Genomic DNA, 16,739 nt, shown 5'->3' on the forward strand with positions numbered 1-16,739 from the left:
TGATTGGCTGTTCAGCTTAGCGGGAATAATAGCAAAACAGCAGCAATGAAGTCAAAACGGTACAGATAGAAGCTCATCTAATGTTACGGCATCTTCCCTGAGTGTTCCTGGGCGGATATTTCAATATTAAAGGGTTAGTTCACCCAAAAATGAAAATTCTGTCAGTAATTACTCACCCTCATGTTGTTCCAACCGCGTAAGACCTTCGTTCATCTTCGGAACACAAATTAAGATATTTTTGATGAAATCTGAGCCATGTCTGAATCCTCCATAGGCTTCTATGTGACCGAAACTTGCTGGCCCAGAAAAGTTATTAAAGAGATCGTTAATATAGTCCAAGTGACTCCAGTGGCTCAATCTTAATTTTATAAAGCGACGAGAATACTTTTTGTTCGCAAAAACAAACAAAAATAACGACTTTATTCCACTATTCATTTCCTTCTCTCTGGGCCTCGTAGTGTTTTTGCGCAGCGCGTCTGTGTTGCACGTCACCATGTAGGCTCACTATTGGCCGACGCCGGTCATGTGTGTGATGCGTGATGACGTGCAACACAGACGCGCTGCGCAAAAACACTACGAGGCCAAGAGAGAAGGAAATGAAAAGTGGAATAAAGTCGTTATTTTTGTTTGTTTTTGCGCACAAAAAGTATTCTCGTCGCTTTATAAAATTAAGATTGAGCCACTGGAGTTACTTGGACTATATTAACGATCTCTTTAATAACTTTTCTGGGCCAGCAAGTTTCGGTCACATAGAAGCCTATGGAGGATTCAGACATGGCTCAGGTTTCATCAAAAATATCTTAATTTGTGTTCCGAAGATGAACGAAGGTCTTACGCGGTTGGAACAACATGAGGGTGAGTAATTACTGACAGAATTTTCATTTTTGGGTGAACTAACCCTTTAACACGAGCGGAGTGGAATGAAGAAAGTGTTTAGCAGGATTGATCTTCAAAACGGTTTCGGTGTTTGTATCTGTAGCGTCGCTTTCCCTTTCTGAATGATGAATATAGATGAATATATCTGCACACACAGACAGTTACAGTGCAGCTTTCCCCCCCGACGCAGGCGACGACTCCTCGGCTTTCCTCACCGCTAGTTCCTCTTTGGCGTCGGGTTGGTCTGGTGTTTCCCGGGCTTTAGTCTCCTATCCTCCTCGATATCATTTTGATAAAACAGACAATATCTTTTTCCTTCAATGACTTAATATCAACAAAATATCCCACATAGTACATTATTGATTTCCCGAACCTTTTGGACATAGCTGTCTGTCTTTACATCTTACTAATGTGTGGTATAATCATCAACAACACTGATTACAAAACAAGTACATATTTGTTCTCCGGAAGCCGGGCTAAATGAGCCAGCACTGTCGCTGTACTCCTAGCATAGACCCGCAGATACTCACTGCCTATAATCATGAATACCAGGATATATGGGCCTACACTAGTTTTTATAAAACCATGATTTCCAATTCCTTTTATAATAACCGAAGATGGATGTTAAATCCATTATTTTCCTCACCCCCTTTATAGACCCTTTGGGTTCACAGCACAATGGTTGTCTAACTAAAAACTAATTAAAACCCATAATGATCCATCTAAGCCGGGGGTCGGCAACCCGCGGCTCTAGAGCCGCATGCGGCTCTTAAGCGCCGCCCTAGTGGCTCCCTGGAGCTTTTTCAAAAATATGAAAATGGAAAAAATATTTTTTGTTTTAATATAATTTCTGTAGGAGGAAAAACATGACAAACATTCTTAACCCTTTCGCACGTACGATCACATCGGTGTGATTAGAACGGTCAGTGCATCACGTGATCAACTGCTAAATTCAAATGTGCTCTCGCGCGTTGGCTGGCGCTGAGCCAGAGACAGGCGCGCTCAGAGCTGTCATATAACACAACTTTTCAGTGTTTTCAACCACATAATGTTTATTTTAGGTTTCAGACATAGAAGTACTAAAAAAACAATACATTTAGAGTTTGTAAAATACACACTGATGTTAAAGGAAGAGGCAATAATAATCCTTTCCATTATAATTAGACACGTTTTATTCATATCAGATACACATTGTGTAAGTAACTTTAAAGTTTACTCTATTCTTCTCCCAGTTCACCAGCCACTTACTTTTATGTATTTTGGGAGAAGTGATGAATTCACGTGTTGTAAATCCAACAGATCCGATTCTCTGAACTGCGTCTGCGGCACAAACTAAGATGGCGGCGCCCATCGCGCATACAGCTCAACTAACGCGATCGTTAATAAAGGTGTGTAAACAACAAAACAGTTCCACCTGCATATGTTTGACAATCGGAATATCAGATATTTCATGCCATATCTAACAAATTTGTGAATATTTTGAATAAAAAAGGAAAAATGACATAAAAGCAGATCATCATTAATTCAGCTCTGTTGTTGCTGCGATGTGTCACGTGACACGCAATGACGCGTCACCATGGAAACCATAAAGTGACACATTCTAAATAACGGTCGCCTTGAAAAACTCACGCTGGGGGGGTCAGCCAGAATATTTTAAACTTACGTGTGAAAGGGATAAAGTTTTTCAACGTTGTAAAAACGTGTATAATAAATATATAATTTCAACATTTCTGTCAACGAACATTTAATCATGAATGCTCATTGTAGCCTACTCATCATTTTGATACTAGGGGGCTAATAAAGCTAATATAGACACTTACAGCATGTGTTGCCTTCATTATAAGGCTTATATAAGGCTTTTAATTTTTTGCGGCTCCAGACAGAATTTTTATTATTTTTTTGGTCCAAAATGGCTCTTTCAACATTTTGGGTTGCCGACCCCTGATCTAAGCTCTTAAAGTCTCTACTGAATTCATCCTTCAGTTTACAGTCAAAGAGCATGTACCTTTTTTTTTTTTTTTTTTTTTTTTAGATAGAAATAAAATAAAACAAATTCCTGTTTGGCCAAAGAGGAACTAACCCGTCGTTGAGAAATAACCGCTCTCTCGTTACGAAATCTCTGACTGTTTTCTTCAACAGAATCAGTTGTTTTCTCGAGCTCAGAGAAGAGACACTCAAGAGCCATTCGGACTGCCTAATAGGTTAATAACAGCAGTATTTAATCACATAAATCCAGTAAACATCTTATAAACAGCACCCTATAGCACTGCTGAGATTATACCGATATCACAGCCGTCCGTTCAGTGCACGTCTGCGTCTGTAGCCGGAGCCATCGGCCCTGTGGAGACTCGTACGGAGAAGTCACTGGTCCCAAACTAGTCAAAAATGTCACTTCTATCGTTTAAGGTCTGCATTATTATTTTAAAGACTTCTTTAAAGTCATTCAGTTTTACTTTTAAAACATTTAAATACAAATCGCCCTCTAAATGTATGAAATCTGAGCGGCCTGTAGCATGATTTCTTTTATAAATTTTATCTCTGTGTCTCTGGTTTCCAGCTGAAACCCTGTGCTTGACTGTAGAGCGCTCATTATCACTCATTATCGCAGCGTTCAGCCGACTCACTGCACTCTCATCAGCCTGTTACATCACACTTTATCCTCCATCTTATAACTCGAGCCCAACTTAAGACATCTTTGCCAGAAATGACTTTCGTTTTCAAATAACTTATAAAAATAATTATATAGATTTTTCCTTCAAAAGGATTCCCTTAAAGGAATACTCCACTCTTTTTGGAAATAGGCTCATTTTACAACTCCCCCAGAGTTAAACAGTTTTCGAATCTATTCAGCCGATCTCCGGTCTGGCGGTACCACTTTTAGCATAGCTTAGCATAGATCATTGAATCGGACAAGACCATTAGCATCTCTCTCAAAAAAATGACCAAAGAGTTTCGATATTTTTCCTATTTAAAACTTGACTCTTCTGTTGTTACATCGTGCACTAAGACCGACGGAAAATGTAAAGTTACGATGATTTTCTATGCTGATATGGCTAGGAACTATACTACGGCAGTAAAGTTTCTTGATTATTACGCAGGAATGAGTGTATAGTTCCTAGCCATATCAGCCTAAAAAATCGTAACTTTACATTTTCCGTCGGTCTTAGTGCACGATGTAACTACAGAAGAGTCAAGTTTTAAATAGGAAAAATATCGAAACTCTTTGGTCATTTTTTTGAGAGAGATGCTAATGGTCCTGTCCGATTCAATGATGTATGCTAAGCTATGCTAAAAGTGCTACCGCCAGACCCGAGTTCGGCTGAATGGATTCAAAAACGGTAAAACTCGACTGTTTAACTCTGGGGGAGTTGTAAAATGAGCCTATTTCCAAAAAAAGTGGAGTATCCCTTTAAGACTTCAATCTTTTGACCTTATTTTTATCTCTTATTCGAAAACTTTAATATCGTCATATTAAACACTGATCTCCTTTCAAGCGCACATCAACACCAGAGATTTCTGTCACTTTAGTACATCTTTAAACACCTCCTGAGTGGGCGTTTACAGCGGCGGGCTACACGACCCTGATGACCTCAGTTAACACACTCTGTCATCTGGTCCGATCCGGGAACTGGGATCATTTATTTATTTATTTATCATTTATTTCAATAAATGTTTTATATGATATCAGAATCACATTCCATGAAGAAGAGCACTGTATCAGTTACTGTAACATATGAAGTCCTGAAACTGGGTGTTTATGAATGATCCGGCCGGTCATTAAAGCTTTTGCTGCGTGTTTCCCTCCGCCAGAGGATCCGGCTGAGAGCCGGGAGCCGGGAGAGGTCAGCGAATCGCTGGTCGGGAAGCAGGTGGAGTGTCAGAACAAAGAGGGAACGCAGAGAATGGGAACGATCATCCAGCAGGTTCAGGCCAAACCCTCCGTTTACTTCATCAAGTTCGACGATGACTATCACATCTACGTCTATGACATGATCGGATCGTGAGGCCATCATCATCATCATCTTCATCACACGCTCCGTCTGGGATTCACATGTACTAACGCACTGCATATACAAGCATCGGATGTCTGTTTCCGGCTGAATGTTTGGGAATAAAACAAGCCTGTTCTTTAGACACTGGAGATTAGTTTTAGACCGCGAGTTGTGTTCGCAGTGTCACGGACGGCCGGTTCAAGTCTTTGTTTTGGTTGTTTATCATCTGTGTTCATGCATTCTGAAGAGTCTTTATGTTCTGTGTATTAATTATAAACGTGTAGCATTAGCATGAGGAGTGCTGACATCCCTGTGTTCCTCCTGTCAGTGTGTTCAGGTCAATACTGAATCAAATAAACTATAAAAAATATTAAATAAAGTGTTTGACTGAACTAATGTGTGCATTCAATTGAACAGGAAGAACTTATTTTTCTAGCTGAAACACTGTGTGTGTGTGTGTGTGTGTGTGTGTGTGTGTGTGTGTGTCCTGCAGAACAACACTGTGTGTGTGTGTGTGTGTGTGTGTCCTGCAGAACAACACTGAGTGTGTGTGTGTGTCCTGCAGAACAACACTGAGTGTGTGTGTGTGTGTGTGTGTCCTGCAGAACAACACTGAGTGTGTGTGTGTGTGTGTGTGTGTCCTGCAGAACAACACTGAGTGTGTGTGTGTGTGTGTGTGTGTGTGTGTGTGTGTGTGTGTGTGTCCTGCAGAACAACACTGAGTGTGTGTGTGTGTGTGTGTGTGTGTCCTGCAGAACAACACTGAGTGTGTGTGTGTGTGTCCTGCAGAACAACACTGAATGTGTATGTGTGTGTGTGTGTGTCCTGCAGAACAACACTGAGTGTGTGTGTGTGTGTCCTGCAGAACAACACTGAGTGTGTGTGTGTGTGTGTGTGTGTGTGTGTGTGTGTGTGTCCTGCAGAACAACACTGAGTGTGTGTGTGTGTGTGTGTCCTGCAGAACAACACTGAGTGTGTGTGTGTGTGTGTGTGTGTGTGTGTGTGTGTGTGTGTGTGTGTGAGTGTGTGTGTGTGTGTGTGTGTGTGTGTGTGTGTGTCCTGCAGAACAACACTGAGTGTGTGTGTGTGTGTGTGTGTGTGTGTGTGTGTGTGTGTGTGTGTGTCCTGCAGAACAACACTGAGTGTTTGTGTGTGTGTGTGTCCTGCAGAACAACACAGTGTGTGTGTGTGTGTGTGTGTGTGTGTGTGTGTGTGTGTGTGTGTGTGTGTGTGTGTAACTTATTTTAGCGGAAACAATTTATTGCAAAATAATAAAATTCCCTTAATGTTCCCTCATTCACTAAAGTTTTTAAATTGAACTGAAGTTTGCATAATTGATTTTATTTCCCTTTTTATTAATGAGAAGCTGCTTTGAAACAATCTGTTTCATAAAGCGCCATTAAAATAAACTTGACTTGAATATATATATATATATGACCTCTTAGTAGCTGATGTTTTTTTATATTTTATTGCAGGGGATTCTCACCTGATGAATGTAACAAATGTTTCACTGTCCCGCAAACTCGTTACAATGTCGCAGCTCTGATATACAATATATATATATATATATATATATATGACTTCATACTTTAAACAGTATTTTGAGTGTAGTGAAAGTGAATGAGAATGCAGAAGCTCTTCTCAGTGAGAGACTGAGGAAGAGGAAGCGGTGGGCGGAGCTTGTAGATGATTGACAGATAGAGGGATTGACCTCATCATCATGCGATATGAAGTAACCGGAGATGTAACGGCGACAAACATCGGAACACTGCCATAAACTCACTAGATTCACGCTCGTTCATGACGACAGGAACGGAAAACTCAGCCGGGTGTTTTTCTCTCGCTCGATGATCAGATTATCTGCAGCTTAACTGATGAGTTCCTGTTAATAAGTTAAATAGCGTCGCACATCTCTCACTGTTTTATCTGATGAAGATAAATGTTCGACTGTAAGTTCTTCAAAGACTCCAGTGTTTTTGCGGAACTGAGAATGTTCGAGACTAAAGGATTCTGGAGCATTATTGTGGACGTCAGCTGTCTGATACTCGGTAAGAGTTCTCTCACACACACACACACACACACACACACACACACACACACACACACTCACTCCTCTGGCCTCGGTTTGCCTCTTTAATTAGCCTTAGCTGATTATTTTATTCATTTGATCGGCGTTATTTAATGCATTGTTTCAGATTCCTATAGATCTGCTGAATGTAACAATGTTTCACAGCCGCGAAACCGCTACAATGTCGCAACGCTTCAATGTTGCAACTCCGCACGATGAGTATCAGTGAACAAGCGTTACAAACATGCATATTCATACTCACCATATACATACGCCCCATATACATACGGAATACAAAATCTCATTATTATACTAAGAAAAGTGCAGAAGTTTGTATAGAGATATAGTTCTTTTATGAGGTGAGATAAGAGTAAGTGCTCACAGATAACTTAGGTTACACTTTACTTTAAGGAGTCATTGTTACAGTGTAATTATATATTTAAGTACTGAGTAATAATAATTAACTACATGTGCTTACTATAGGGTTAGGGTTTGGTTGAGGGTTAGTTGCATGTAACGATGCATCATTTACTGTTATTACTATGGTAAGTGCATGTAACAAATGTAACAAGGACACTGTAAAATAAAGTGTTACCATAAGTTGCGTTTACATTCACACGTTTAGTAAAAGCACAGTAACATTTTAGCTAACGTTCTGGAAAAAGAAACAAAATTAAGAACAAACGTTCTTCCAGTAACGTTAGTAGAACGTTCTTTCAAAGTTATCTGGTCTTAATGATATTCTCAAAACATTAGCACAAAAATATTATTTATACATCGTTCATGGAACGTTTTTGTCTTAAATGTTTTAGTTGGACATTCGTCTAACGTTTTTTAAATGTTACTACTTGTTTCAGAACGTTCAGAGAACATTTAAAAGTAAGAATGATACAATGTAACGTTTGCATCACCAAAACTGTTTTTTTATTTTTTTTTTACTGGACGTTTTAAACATTTAGAAGTAACGTTTTCATAACATAATGGAAACGTTAGCTAAATGTTTTAGAACATATGTGACCCTGGACCACAAAACCAGTCATAAGGGTACATTTTTTGAAATTGAGAGTTATACATCATCTGAAAGCTGATTAAATAAGCTTTCCATTTATGAATGATTTGTTATGATATGACAATATTTGGCCAAGATACAACTATTGCTAATCTGGAATCTGAGGGTGCAAAAAAATGTAAATATTGAGAAAATCTCCTTTAAAGTTGTCCAAATGAAGTCCTTGATGTTTCTGCATCCACTCACAAAAATATTTTTTGGATATATTTACGGTAGGAAATTTACCAAATATCTTCATGGAACATGATCTTTACTTAATATCCTAATGATTTTTGGCTTAAAATAAAAATCGATAATTTTGACCCATACACTGTATTGTTGGCTATTGCCACAGATATCCCTCGAGACTGGGTTTTGTGGTCCAGGGTCACATTTTTTTGTTAGCTTACAGCCACTTCACTATTAGCTTAATGTTATATGCATTATTAGATCTTGAATAGAAATGCATAGAATGTTTGTGGGCAAGAGACTGTGATTCCCAATGAAAGTGAATGGCCTGAATTGGATGTATACGAATGCTAGAATAATAAGTCTATAGTCTGGCGAGACAGAATACAGAGCCTTTGTTGAACCTCTATTGTTGAACACTTGATTTAAATCATGTGAAGTAATTTGATTTAAGCTGAATCTACACAGAAACACTCTGTTCCTCTCTAATTATATATAAGGAAAAATTACCCAACGATGTTTGGAAAATAAGCCAACGTAATGACCCAAATGCATAACCCAACGGTTGGGTTAAAAAATAATAATAATACGTTTTTTACTGTGCTCTGTTGTTGAACGCTTTATTTAAATCATGTGAAGTTATATGATTATCAGTCATAATGGTGAATGTGCACTGAAACACTCTCTGTTATATATAGGAAAAACACCCAACGATGTTTAAAATGACCCAACATTTTTGGAAAATGAAAAACCCAACATTATGACCCAATATGCGTAACCCAACAGTTTGGTTAAAAAATAACCCAACATTTTTTTTTTACTGTGTACATGTTCGTCTAACATAAAATAAAATTCACCAGTGAAGAAACATTTAACAGTGTGTCTGTTAGTTTGATTATTTCTTCTATATTTCAGCTGGAACGGTGACATACAGTCAAACCAACATATATATTCAGACGTCTTCAATGTTTCTCACATCATCACAGTTTATTCGCTATAGTTTAGAGAATGGTGATAAAATATGAGCAGAACTCAGTTGATATTTCACTGGTTTTGTCCGTCCTTCTGTTAGATTATCTCACACATGAATTATGTTGAATATCTGTCAGCTGTTAAATTTAACTACACAATTAGATAATACCATATAACCATATTATAAATGTTACTGGTAGTCACTGTATGAAGAATATTTGGGTATAATATGTCACAGTTTACTTTTATTTTGCTCTCCTCACTTACATAGATGAACTATAGTGTCCTGCACACACTAGTGAAACAATATCAAAAACTAGACTGTACATTTCCTGAAGAAAATGTGAGTGGTGCTTGCAGTGGCAAAATTCGACACGGTTGCTAGGTGGTTGCTATGGTGTTCTGGGTGGTTGCTAGGGAGTTGCTAGGGTGTTCTGGGTGGTTGCTATTGTGTTGCTAGGTAAATGTAAATGTAAATGTGAGACGTTCTTCTTTTGCAGCTGGACTTCCGTTCGCGGTCTTGAATATTCGGCACACGCCGTTCAAAAGAGGCTTTTTTTGCAGCGATGACACCATCAAGTACCCTTTTAAAGAAGACACCATATCTTACCAGTTACTGATGGGAATAATGATTCCATTCGCTCTGCTGCTGGTAAGCCTTCCTTTCTTAACCAGTAGTGCTTCATTTGCCACATCAATAAACTTCATATACAATAACAATTAACACGCTCAATTAGAGTCATGTGAATGGAAGCTTGCTTTTATCTTTTATCTCACAATTCAGGTTTTCTTTCCCCTTGCAACTGTGTTTAATTCCCACAATTACAGCTTTTTCTTCAGAGTTATGAATTCTGAATTGTGACAACATTTAAAGTCCCCCGTAGTCAATAATCTTATCCCTTAAAACTCATCTTTGATCACCAAAATGACATATTTAAACGTTTTTTCCTTAAAAAATGCCTTAAAGGGGTAGTTCACTCAGAAATGAAATTAGCCCATGATTTACTCTCCCTCAAGTCATCCTATGAAAAAATATGGTGCCCATTCACTGCCATTATAAAGCTTGGAGAGCCAGGACATTTTTAATATAATTTCAGGGTGAGTAAATCATGGGCTAATTTTCATTTTTGGGTTTAGAAAAGCTTGAATGTAACTCGACACCCTTGACTCATTTAGTAAGTCTTCGACTGCTTTCTTAATCAGTACTGCTTCATTTGAATAATAAACAATAAATATGAACATGCTCAATTTGTTTGGAAGCTTGCTCCCACCTCAGATTAAAAAATAAAAAAGGAAATTGGGGCTTTTTATCTTACAATTGTGATTTTCTTCCCCCTTGAAACTGTGAGTTTAAAAATCTCATAATTACAGAGGTGGCAATTGCGAGTTATGAAGTCTGAAATTGTGAGATATAAAGTCAGTTTAATGTTTATTCCAAGCTTGTTCTCTTCACACAGATCATCTTCGGCGAGTGTTTTTCGATCTATCTGAAGTCCAGAGCTTCTTTACGTTATGAATATATAGTGTGTGTGTACAAGGCCGTGGGATCCTTCGTGTTCGGAGCGGCGCTGAGCCAGTCGCTGACCGACATCACCAAATACACCATCGGCCGCCTGAGACCTCACTTCCTGACCGTCTGCAAACCGCACTGGAGCCTCGTCGACTGCAGATCGGGGTATATCGAGAACTTCACCTGCACTGGAGATCCACAAGTCACCAATGAAGGCCGGTGAGCAAAACACTGAGCAGTTCTGATGTTCCCATGCAATATGACTTTTTTAGGCTATAAAACAATGCAATTTACTAATAATGATGTACAATCTTCTACTTATAGGCTTTCCTTTTATTCTGGTCACGCATCGTTCTCCATGTACTGTATGCTGTTCCTTGCTGTAAGTGTGCTCTTATGAGAATATTAAATCAAATTAAAGGTGAGACACTACAGGCCAAACGCTTCCATGACATGTCTTTTTTTAGACCAGTGAAAAGAAAACATCCAAAATACACATTTAAGTCTTTATTTCATTACACTTGTCTGTAGATTTCAGTCTTTAAAGGCGGTGAGTTTGAGTCAGAAATCACTTCAGCAGTTTTACACACACCAAACTTTACAGTTTTTTTCATATCTATATTCTGAAGCTTTGTTCATATATTGTTCGCCTGATATATACAACATTCTACTCCTAAAAATTTGGTCTGTTTACAGTATTTTCTATGGAAGATTGTTTCCGCCACAGAATAAAACATAAAAAAGGTAATTGCGATTCTGACTTTGTTTCTCACAATTGCATGTTATAAAGTCAGAACTGTGAGATATAAACTTGCAATTGCAAGAAAAAAGTCAGAACTGCGAGATATAAACTTGCAATTGCAGAAAAAAAAAGTCAGAATTCGGAGATATAAACTTGCAATTGCGAGGAAAAAAGTCAGAATTGCGAGATATAAACTTGCAATTGCGAGGAAAAAAGTCAGAATTGCGAGATATAAACTTGCAATTGCGAGAAAAAAAGTCAGAATTGCGAGATATAAACTTGCAATTCCGAGAAAAAAGTCAGAATTGTGAGATATAAACTTGCAATTGCGAGAAAAAAAGTCAGAATTGCGAGATATAAACTTGCAATTGCGAGGAAAAAAGTCAGAATTGCGAGATATAAACTTGCAATTGCGAGAAAAAAGTCAGAATTGCGAGATATAAACTTGCAATTGCGAGAAAAAAGTCAGAATTGTGAGATATGAATTGCAATTGCGAGAAAAAATCAGAATTGTGAGATATAAACTTGCAATTGCGAGAAAAAAAGTCAGAATTGCGAGATATAAACTTGCAATTGCGAGAAAAAAGTCAGAATTGTGAGATATAAACTTGCAGCTGCGAGAAAAAAGTCAGAATTGCGAGATATAAACTTACAATTGCGAGAAAAAAGTCAGAATTGTGAGATATAAACTTGCAATTGCGAGAAAAAAGTCTGAATTGTGAGATAAACTTGCAGCTGCGAGAAAAAAGTCAGAATTGTGAGATATAAACTTGCAATTGCGAGAAAAAAGTCTGAATTGCGAGATATAAACTTGCAGCTGCGAGAAAAAAGTCAGAATTGCGAGATATAAACTTGCAATTGCGAGAAAAAAGTCAGAATTGTAAGATATAAACTTGCAATTGCGAGAAAAAAGTCGGAATTGTGAGATATAAACTTGCAGCTGCGAGAAAAAAGTCAGAATTGTGAGATATAAACTTGCAGCTGCGAGAAAAAAGTCAGAATTGCGAGATATAAACTTGCAGCTGCGAGAAAAAAGTCAGAATTGTGAGATATGAACTTGCAATTGCGAGAAAAAAGTCTGAATTGCGAGATATAAACTTGCAGCTGCGAGAAAAAAGTCAGAATTGTGAGATATAAACTTGCAATTGCGAGAAAAAAGTCTGAATTGCGAGATATAAACTTGTTTAGATAATGCCTCATTTGCATATTCAAACATAACACTTCAGAAAACTTGTAATACAAAACAATTGTCTTGATGTACAGTGATTAATCATCTGGGGTAGTATGGTAATAGTTTGTAGTATTGTCTTGCCTTAAGTGACATATATTTATACAAGTCTAATATGTATATATATATATATAGAGAGAGAGAGAGAGATTTTTAATTTTTATTTATGCTAATATACAGTCTGTTTTCCTCTGTGAAGCTGTATCTGCAGTCCAGACTGAGGGTTAGATGGGCTCGACTGGTGCGGCCGACTCTCCAGGTCTCGTTCATCGCCGCCTCTCTGTATGTGGGTCTCTCCCGCGTCTCGGATTATAAACACCACTGGAGTGACGTTCTCACCGGACTCGTACAGGGAGCCGTCGTGGCGCTGTTTACTGTAAGTCATTTCATGAACGTGTGCCGTACGGCCATTAATCAGCCCATGATTTACTCTCCCTCAAGACATCCTAGGTGTATATGACATTCTTCTTTCAGACGAACACAATCAGAGTTATATTAAAAAAATACATAAAAGTGCATCTATCCATGATAAAAGTGCATCCATTCATCAATCAAGCTTTATAATGGCAGTGAAAGGCTGTTTCTGTTTTGAAGTCCATAAAAGTGCATTTGTCCATAATATTTATCATGTATAGATGCACTTTTATCATGTATAGATGCACTTTTATGATGGATAGATGCACTTTTATGATGGACAGATGCACTTTTATGACGATAGATGCACTTTTATGATGAATAGATGCACATTTATGATGGACAGATGCACTTTTATGATGATAGATGCACTTTTATGATGGATAGATTCACTTTTATGATGGATAGATTCACTTTTATGATGGATAGATGCACTTTTATCATGGATAGATGCACTTTTATGATGGTTAGATTCACTTTTATGATGGATAGATTCACTTTTATCATGGATAGATGCACTTTTATGATGGATAGATGCACTTTTATGATGGATAGATGCACTTTTATCATGGATAGATTCACTTTTATCATGGATAGATTCACTTTTATGATGGATAGATGCACTTTTATCATGGATAGATGCACTTTTATGATGGACAGATGCACTTTTATGATGGACAGATGCACTTTTATCATGGACAGATGCACTTTTATGATGGATAGATGCACTTTTATGATGGATAGATGCACTTTTATCATGGATAGATGCACTTTTATGATGGTTAGATTCACTTTTATGATGGATAGATTCACTTTTATCATGGATAGATGCACTATTATCAAGGATAGATGCATTTTTATGATGGATAGATGCACTTTTATCATAGATAGATTCACTTTTATCATGGATAGATTCACTTTTATCATGGATAGATTCACTTTTATGATGGATAGATGCACTTTTATCATGGATAGATGCACTTTTATGATGGACAGATGCACTTTTATGATGGACAGATGCACTTTTATCATGGACAGATGCACTTTTATGATGGATAGATGCACTTTTATGATGGATAGATGCACTTTTATGGACTTCAAAACAGAAACAGCCTTTCACTGCCATTATAAAGCTTGGAAGAGCCAGGACATTTATTAATATAACTGATTGTGTTACATACACCTAGGATGAATTGAGGGAGAGTAAATCATGGGCTAATTTGAATTTTTGGGTGAATTATCCCTATAAATAATATAAAACCAGCACAGACGTGCAGTTTAATCATTTTTCACCTTCACAACGCAGGTGTTCTTTGTGTCGGATCTCTTCACCGCTAAGTGTGTGTCAGATAAAGATGAGGAGATTTCCCACACGAGCCTTCGGGAAACGTCAGATTCCTCAAATCATTACGGCAGCACGAAGTGAGACTAAACCTCTGCCGTGAACGGAAGGAGTGTTTACAGTAACATTCAGATCTTTTCCACAAACATTCCACCGAAATTGAATCACTTGTATAAAACTACAGGGTTTGTCACTTTTCATAATGCAGGAAACGACAGTGGAGACAGTGAGCACAGACTGTACAATATAAGTGCAATAATATTCATAATGCGCTCCACAGTTATTGAACTGTGACAGTGTAACGTGACTCTTTCCTTACAGACATTGTGGATTTGACCACATTATTTATACACTCTTAAAAATAAAGGTTCCAAAGGGAAGGGTTTCGAATAGAAGAACATTTTTTGGTTCCACAAAGAACCTTTCAGTAAACATTTCTTCATTTTTTTTATGGTGTGAAGAACATTTTAAAGTCAATCATTTTATGTTACATTTATATTACATGTTTAAGCATTTTTTCTTTGGAAAAAAAATTCTTCATGGCTTAAAATATCTTAAATGTAACTCGACACCCTTGACACATTTAGTATGTGCGGCTTTATGAATATGCAAATGAGCCCCGCCTCCGCTCACTCACTCAGCTCAGAGATCCACTGGTTGACGATCACACGTTGATCTGATTGGTTACAAGGTAGTTTGTGACGTCAGAAACACCAGCGATTTCAAAGCGTGTTTTTGAGACTGTCTTTGGTTCACTGCAGTTTTAAGGAGGAAATACTCAGCAATGCTGTCGACTTATGAATTTACACATGCTTTGTCTCAAAGCAGATTAAAAACACCACATAGACACATAAACAACATTAAAAGCTGGATTTAGGGGACTTTAAGAATCTAAAGATCTTTTTTGCTGTAAAGAAGCTTTTGTACAATGGAAAGTTTCCATGGATGTTAAAGGTTCTTCATGGAACCATCGATGCCGATAAACCACCTTTATTTTTAAGAGTGTACGTTCAGCTACAGGTTCCTACTTTAGTTTATGTAGCGTCAGAGAGCATTGGGAACGGTACGGCATAACAACATGAAGACGACACGAACAATATCACTCCTGTCATGCCACTAAAAATTAAGAAAATGTCAAACTCTGACCAGTGAGTATTTAAGTCAGATGACCCAGAATCCAGTTTGCTGTATTCCCTCCTGATTTCAGAACGACACGCCCTTTTTAACCCTCTCAGATCTGAGCCTTTGCATCCCAATCCATGAAATGCTCCGAACCAACATTTCCATCTGATTATAATAGTAGTGCAGTTATGCAATCAGTGTTATATTTCTTCAGATACAACAGTTTTGCATTGCACACAGACACTTTATTTCTGTGGTTTAAGGCCTGTTCACACCAATAATGATAACTATCTGTGTTCACACCATATCATTGTTTATTATAAGAGCGTCTGTCACTTTAAATTCTCAAACTCTTTAAAGCAGGATGGATTCTGATTGGCCGTCAGTGTTTTTATCGGTCATCAGTGAAAGTGATTCTGACCATATATGGTTCCTCTGTGTAGTTGTGCTGTGGACTCACTATTCTTGTACATTTAGAATAATTTTCAAAACTATAGTAATCGTCCGTGGTGTGAGCGGGCCTGTTCTGATTAAGTTTTTTGTGTCAAATTGTCATAGGAAAAAGTAAAGGATGTAAATGGGCCAAATATGAACAACCAAAGAGTCTATGGCATTGAATTCTATTGTGCGTATATTTTAGGCTATTCATTTTTATTGTTATTGTTGTTCATTTTTATACGCTGTAAATATCAAAGCACTTGTATAACTATTTTTGCCTTTTTTGTTTAATTAGCACTATTTGTAACTTATGTCATGCATAAACATATTTTCTTTTTGCTGTTTACCTTTTAATTCATTGGTGATCGTGCTATTGAGAACCAGTGAAACATGGTACAGGGAAACTGTAAACGATTTTTTATGCAATTAAAGCTCAGCTAGACCAACTGTGGTGTAGTTATTGACACTAATCTTCCTAATCATTTTGTCCTCACAGCATCAGTGGCTACATATACATACATACATGCATGCACCCAAATAATCCATGCATTGAAGGTTTGTGTGTAATTCATAATGCACATGTAAATGAATGTGAATTGCGTTGCTATGTTTACGTATTAAAGAACTTTCAGAATCTGAAGTCAGACTGGCGAAAATGAATGCATGTTAAACACACAAAGTATTTATGACAGTGGCGCCTCTAGTGGTCAGATAATGTCATCGCCCCAACTGCAATCTGCTGCTTTCGAGCTTCGGACAGTCCGATTCATTCGGACGGTTCATTCCAATCGAACGTGA

The 16,739-nt window shown here is 37.7% G+C and overlaps 2 protein-coding genes across 2 annotated transcripts in view; both read left to right on the forward strand.

The window, feature by feature from the left end:
* Positions 1–5,343, forward strand: part of spinb (spindlin b) — a 12,968-nt gene extending 7,625 nt beyond the window's left edge. The window contains exon 5 of the mRNA XM_081350022.1: positions 4,687–5,343. Coding sequence (XP_081206148.1) covers positions 4,687–4,880 — 194 coding nt within the window. The 3' untranslated portion in view covers positions 4,881–5,343. The remainder of the gene's footprint in view (positions 1–4,686) is intronic.
* Positions 5,344–6,556: 1,213 nt separating this feature from the next.
* Positions 6,557–16,579, forward strand: plpp1b (phospholipid phosphatase 1b). The gene is made up of 6 exons (XM_081350023.1): positions 6,557–6,916; positions 9,646–9,797; positions 10,603–10,874; positions 10,980–11,037; positions 12,825–13,001; positions 14,346–16,579. Exons 1-6 carry the CDS (start codon positions 6,808–6,810, stop codon positions 14,463–14,465), a joined length of 888 nt encoding a protein of 295 aa, XP_081206149.1. The 5' UTR covers positions 6,557–6,807; the 3' UTR covers positions 14,466–16,579.
* Positions 16,580–16,739: the final 160 nt, after the last annotated feature.

The sequence above is a fragment of the Scardinius erythrophthalmus genome (genome assembly GCF_964197995.2).
Source record: "Scardinius erythrophthalmus genome assembly, chromosome: 20".
NCBI lineage: Eukaryota > Metazoa > Chordata > Actinopteri > Cypriniformes > Leuciscidae > Scardinius > Scardinius erythrophthalmus.

Excerpts from the sequence above, each read along its gene's own strand:
- plpp1b (XM_081350023.1), top strand. The coding sequence starts at position 6,808 with ATGTTCGACTGTAAGTTCTTCAAAGACTCCAGTGTTTTTGCGGAACTG. Across the intron at positions 6,917-9,645 it reads CGTCAGCTGTCTGATACTCG|CTGGACTTCCGTTCGCGGTC; the intron begins GTAAGAGTTCTC and ends CTTCTTTTGCAG. Across the intron at positions 9,798-10,602 it reads TTCCATTCGCTCTGCTGCTG|ATCATCTTCGGCGAGTGTTT; the intron begins GTAAGCCTTCCT and ends CTCTTCACACAG.